The sequence below is a fragment of the Anastrepha obliqua genome, chromosome 3, assembly GCF_027943255.1.
Source record: "Anastrepha obliqua isolate idAnaObli1 chromosome 3, idAnaObli1_1.0, whole genome shotgun sequence".
NCBI classification, from domain to species: Eukaryota; Metazoa; Arthropoda; class Insecta; order Diptera; family Tephritidae; genus Anastrepha; species Anastrepha obliqua.
In genome coordinates this window covers 92,270,392-92,276,960 of record NC_072894.1, presented here as the reverse complement: position 1 = coordinate 92,276,960, position 6,569 = coordinate 92,270,392, and the positions used below count along the sequence as shown (strand labels likewise).

General features: G+C 35.2%; 1 protein-coding gene across 1 annotated transcript; it reads right to left on the bottom strand.

Annotated features, from left to right (window-relative positions):
• Window positions 1-665: 665 nt before the first annotated feature.
• Window positions 666-6,303, bottom strand: LOC129240383 (cuticle protein 8). The gene is made up of 3 exons (XM_054876150.1): window positions 6,164-6,303; window positions 5,751-5,888; window positions 666-1,984 (listed from the first exon to the last, which is right to left on the bottom strand). The coding sequence occupies exons 1-3, from the start codon at window positions 6,176-6,178 to the stop codon at window positions 1,607-1,609; spliced, it is 531 nt and encodes a 176-aa protein (XP_054732125.1). The 5' UTR covers window positions 6,179-6,303; the 3' UTR covers window positions 666-1,606.
• Window positions 6,304-6,569: the final 266 nt, after the last annotated feature.

The window sequence follows — 6,569 nt, the reverse complement described above, 5'->3', positions numbered from 1 at the left end:
GCTAAAATAAAGCTTTCAAAAAATTTAAGAAATCGACTCTAATTAGACTGTCCCAGTTACGAAAAAAACATAACCGGTATGAACGGTTTCGCCCAACTGCATCACTAGTTAACATTTAGCCTTTTTTTTTAAGTTTTAGGTTTATTGCCCTAATTTATGTTTTCTAACTTTTATTTTGATTTTGTTTTCGACGAAATTCTTTTAGCAAAATTGTTCAGAATGCATCAGGACATTATTAAAAAAGCTGTAAGAAACGGCTAACTTTATGATTAAGACTATTAATCCTCGTCATTTTCAATAATTAAATTCCAACATAAATCAGCGAGAAATTAGCGATGTTTTTTTTCCAGAATACTAAAGCGGCAATATGTCTCTCCCTATCCGTCTCACTCCAGGCTTGAAGGCCAAAGTAATCCTTACGGTGAAGCAAAAAATGTATGTTGCGATTTAATTTAATCATTCGAATGCCGAATGCTTTAATATTCGATCCTGATAAATTTGGACTTTGGTTTCAGTGCCATTGCTTCAGCTGTGCAAGTAAAAGCTGCGAATCACATATAGAATAGAACTACTTCTATGAACAACCGAGTCGTGCCTAATGCTGCTTTTTGGTTTAAAGTTTTTTTTGAATAATTAATTCCATTTTAGTGAAAATATATGTCAAATTTTGTTTTTAAATTCACTACATTTTTTATTTATAGCATTTTTCGCATATAATCACTTAATGTTTAACGCAAGTATAAAAAAATAAAATACAATTAGAAAGTACATTTTTAACACTTGTTCAACCGAGAACATGCCCATAGTTAACAAATATTTCATATGCATGCAATTTTATAATTTTGCGGACTTCTTTTCTATTCTCCGACTTTTTACAAATTCTACCGCTTGGACTTTTTCTCTTTTATTTGCATTTTTAAAATATTTTCATTTTATATATCTACATAGTTTTTAGAGGATTATTTAACGTGGCATGTGGGAGTGTTCTTTGAGCTTAAGTGAGCCTGTTGATCTAGAGAGTGAGTGAGTTACTGAGTGAAAATGAGTACGCTTAAAAGTGAGTGGCAGTGATCTGCAGTGTTGTCGATTGTTTCGTGTATCCGCATTGGAGAGGGAAATGAGAGATGGCATGGATATGTTAGCGAAGAGGAAAGAAGAAATGTTTGCTGGAACGAATAGAGATCTAAGTGATATTTATAAATTAAAGAGAAAATTCTGAATGGAAAAACATATGGATGGCAGTGGTTATTGGCAAAATGAGGAGTATTTAAATAGATTTTAAGAACATCAACTTGAAGAGTGAAAAAAGACGGTTGAAGGCAACTGGTTGTATGGTGTTGTGAAGAGAATTATGCAATTACTATTTACATACACTACTTTTCAGTACCGGAATACCGGCCGACTTCTCAATAACTGATGAGCTTCCATATTTAATTCTTTACTATCTTACTCTTTCCACTCCTTCTCCTTTCACTTATTAGGTCGTCATCGTAGCAAGGGATTCGCATTATATTAATATTAGATATTCGTTAATAAATAAATTCTAACGCTTGTTTGCTTGGAGTGGGGGTCAGGTCCATTATTAGCGTGCGTGCATTTCGCTGTCTTAGTAGTGAGAGACATGAGCATGCGCATCGTGGGTAGCATAACCGTAGGCGGCGGGAGCGTGATGCGCATAGGAGCCCAATGGTACAGCTGGGGCGGCGGCAACATGGTGCGCAACAACTGGAGCGTGAGCGATTACGGGAGCGGCGTGCGCAACAGCAACGGGGGCGGCATGGATGGTGGGGGCGCTCTTCGATACGACGGCATTGAAACCATTGTGGTCATCGGCGGTATACTCGACAGTGCGCACCGAACCGTCAGGTTCGACGAGCGAGTAAGAGCCCTTCACTACATCACCATCGCGTACTTCGTGCTGTGATTTAACATCTCCGGTATGTGAGTCGGCTACACCGTAGTTGTAGTGGTACTTGGGGTAAGCCTGCCAAAAGATAAGAAGAGAAAAAAATGTAATTAGCAAAATTTACTAAAAAAATGAAATTCTCGTAGTTTGTAAATGTGCTTAATTAGATTGTTGAGTTTCCTTTTTATTATATCCCATATTACGTTACGCTACTCGCGTGTTCAGTTAATCGGCCGACGACCCGATTAAGCTGCTCAACGTGGGAATAACTGCACCTCAGGCGGCTACTGAGCCGCCGTATGACTCAACACTGAATGCAACTACTTGTATAACAATGACTTGCCACATTGGCGCTTGCACCCGCCTAGCAATTTCGAACTGGCGAAGGTCAGCGGCATCGTGTGAATTAAGTCGTGTTCTCAGCACTTGAATGCAAATATTTGTAAGCACATTAAATTGTCATTGCGCCTTACTATGGGAAATCGACTTTTCGGGGCGTATGAGTAATTTATGTAATTCAGTTTTTATTGCACGTTTGGTTTCTTTTTTTAACTAGACTAAGCTTTGCATTGGCCAATTCGTAAACCTAAATTGTTTTCATATCTTAAATAAGAAAAAAGACTGAAAAGTAAATAGAACAGTCAACGAGAAAAAGTCGATACTTGTGGATTTCGTTGCTATGCAGCCGGATTAAAAGTGTGATGTCTTAACAGTAACAAAGAGATAAGTAGGGCTGTGTGCCCTGTAGGAATTTATAGACTTCCTACAACCCTAGGTGTTCGTCAACCATCATAATAGATGAATGAAACTAACAACTGATCACACACTCGCATGACTCACACAATGGAACACAAAATTTTCTAAAGTGGCCTTAAGCCACCAGGAGAAGTAATATATTTTGTAGTTCATCTTTGCAATTGCTGAGCGTTGTGTGTAAGTGTAATGAAGCTTTTCAGAAAACCTGAAGTTTTTATCAGCTATTGGGCCTGTTTTGAAATCGATGAATAGAAAAGTGTGAACATGGATATATTGTGAATGGATTATTATGTCTGATCTAATGTATAAATTCGCCACTATTTTTATAGTGATTTCCGGAAAACTATATGAGGGCTTTAAATTGATTGTTTGAGGAATTAAAGGCAGAAGCTCGAAGTTGAGGTCAGAATTTGTAAAAACTAAACAGTAAAAGTATGCAGCAACTCAAGGAAAATACATTTTTGCATTGTTAAATAACTGGGAAAACTGAGAAACAAATTAACAGACTATACCAGACTATATGCATTTTGGTCTCCTCTAGCCAATTACCGAGCATCTAAGGCAAATATGGCGTTGGCATTCAAATTACGAACAATATTTGAAATATGCGGGTTAAATTTTAAATCTTAGAATTACTTTTATATGATAGATGCCATATATAATACGTTTGGCAGTTTCAGCCACTTCTTGGCATATTAAATACAAGGTTAATTGCGAAATACCCCAAAAACTTGTCAATCATTTCTGAAGTATCCACAGGTAGATATCCCTTTAAGACTAGAAATAATAAATATAAATAAATGGAGTACATTGGGATAGCTTTTGCTGTTTTCGAAGTTGCTTTTTATTAAAGGCAAGAGATAATGCTTATTGGTGAAAAAAGAAATTCGTAATTTCGCGCCGAGCGAGTCTTGCATAACAGTATGTACTCGTAAGAGATTATTATTATGCTTGGCTTTCCTTTCCGACGCATACTAACGACTGCTTCGGTATTTAAAAAATATTTATTTTAATTTTTGTTTCTGCTTTGTGTATGTCTCACAAAAATTTACAAATTAAATTTTGCCTCAACACCATCAACATATTTCAACTGTCAGATTAATTGTATAATTTTAAATGCCACAACTACAGCTGTCACAACCCAATCGCTCTTGTTGCTGTAAATTTTGAATCTATGCACATACATAGCACAGACATACACACACATAAAAGACGTGGTGTGAAAGTTATGCGCGCCACATTGAGATTCGCACAACAAGGTGTAGAGTTGGTGTGGCATGTCATTTGTGTATAATCATAAGCGTCACTGAAAACTGTTACTCAACAGTCAGTACAACAAACGTAAAGCCGCTACTGTCGCAGCTGCCAAATTGTGTGATGCGAGCAGTCGCCATGGGCTAGCTATACCACACTCTTTGACCCGCTCTTTATCTACCACCTCATTTCCATCGTACTCTTTCTGAGCTGATGTCATAGTAGTGGTTGTTGTTATTGCCACTGTAATTTGCGTGTCAGTGTGTCAGCGCGTTGTTGGCGCATATCTGCAACATGTAATCTGGAGCAAAGAAGTGCTATCCGAAATAGCACATCGTACAACAGCAATGCTGATTTCCAGCAAACAATAATATTATTTGCTTTTGCTTTGTTTTGCGTTCGGTAGCATTCGCAAGCGTTTGCATGCAATTACGTGCAGTTTGTTTTTGCTGTTACTTCTATTTCTGCTGCTTGCTGCAACTGCGTTTTTATGTGATTTGATTTTATCATCGAATTGAAGGCGAAATTACGCCAGAAATGGAAGAACGCGTGGTGTAATACAATTTGTCAATTCGATGCCAGACCAGGTAGCAGAAATTATCTGGAAATTAATAAGTGCCTGCTTTATGTAGGTAATGAATTGATAATTGTTTTTTCGATGCATAAATAACTTTTATGTGGGTATCAAATTTGCATTTAGAGCTTTCCATCAATAAATGCTTAGATGCCTTGTTTTGTGTTTACACTCAAGCGAAGAAATTTTGCGAGTGTTACACAAAGCAATGTTGGTAACGAATCCGTTACTGATTGTCTTCAGCTAACGATCAGTATGCGTTTGTAAGAAGCATTTACTTTTAATATTGAAATAATTTTGTGATGGTATGCATTTTTAATGACTGAATTACTTAGTGTGAGCTTTGTTGCGTTAAAAGTTTTTTGGAGACCAAGTGTAAGAACCAACTTGATATTATTTTTATAGAAATGGAAAATAGGGTTTGGTGCTTAAGTCTTTCGTGTTTTTTTTTTTAATTAAATATTTGCTCAGTTTTCTTTGATATTTATTGATTTTGGTTTAGCTTATGAAATGTGTAAACGGAAAATACTTTTTAATGTTTTTAACAATTGAACTAAAAAAATAATAATAGACCAATTTAGAAAAAAAAAAATTAAATAATTAAATTATGTGGCACAAAAAATAAAATTAAAGAAACAATTAAAGAATTCTAACAAACAACATCGTCAACAGTGTTTGCGTGATATGACTTAAAACCTAATGCTACATAAATTTCACTACTCATTTCAATTTATATCAAACGTATCTTTGCTGTCTACTACTGAATATTTTATTTCACTCTTCCTTTTTCACTTTTGGAGTAGAGCTAATATGTTTAAAAATTCTTCAAGCATTTGAAAAAAATTAAAGAAAAAAAAAATTCAAAAATAAATTCTATAAGTTTGTGACAATCACTGAGATTAGATCGTAGACGTTGGTTTTTTAGTTAAAAAAATGTATGTATGATAATAATGATTCTAGAATAGCCCTAATTTGAAATATTTCCATGATTTTAAATATTGATAGAGGATAAAAAACTACATATATAGCTTGAAGTTTTTTGTCACCGTTTTTGATTAAAATTAAGGTAGTAGATAATCTCCTCACCATTTCTTAATATTTATGAATACAGTTGTGTTATTCAATCTAGCAAGCCTAGCCTTTTTGATATATAGTAATTTTTATAACATGCCCTATCATTTCTAATTTCTATTAGATTATGAAATAAATATGTAAAAAAAAGTGTCACAAATTCGTATTAACGGTTTTTATGTTACTTACATAATAGTCCAGTCCCTCGTCGTGGGCAGGTCCATGAGCAGCCACCAAAGGTGCACCAGCGTACAGACCGACACCGTGTCCCCCATGACCCAAAATGCCAGCAGAAGCTACGCTTAACACAGCCAAACACACCAGAGACTGCAACGAACAACAATAAATAAAAAAAATAATAAAGCGGTGCGTCTACAACAGTCCAATTCATTGAATTCGTAGTTGAACATTTCTATCTGAACTATTTGTTATGATTCTTTTGTGGTGATCAAGGATTTCGTTTTTTTTTCAATATATCTGTTATTTTCTGGTCTCCTTCAATATTTTAAATCCTTGAAATTTTATTTTTTTCACAATTTTTCCACACTATATTATTTCATGTAAATACTTATTGTTTTTTTAACCAGTTAACAGGCACTCACTTTGAAAAAGGCCATTTTTATATTAAATTTCGAGTTGTTTCTTTATTTTGAATTTAAAAAAATGTAGTTAGCTTTTGACTTCCCACTTTACTTCGGTCTATGCGACTTGAAATGCTGCAGTCAACTGATAACTAGAACCAAGAAGGAAGCTGCTTTTATATACTTGACTCCGCCCGTTTGCTAACGAATGCGAATGAACGAACTGAATTGCTTTTGAACTTAACTTAGCTCAGTCAAAGAGCTGGCGCTCAAACTCAAACCGAAACAGTATGCTACAATTGTTGTTATTTTATATTTGATGTGGTTGTTGCTGCTGCTGCTGCTGCTGATGTTGTTGTTGCTATTGTTATATTTGCTATTACCATTGCTTGATTAGTTGGCTCGCTAGTTAGTTAGCTAGGTGGTA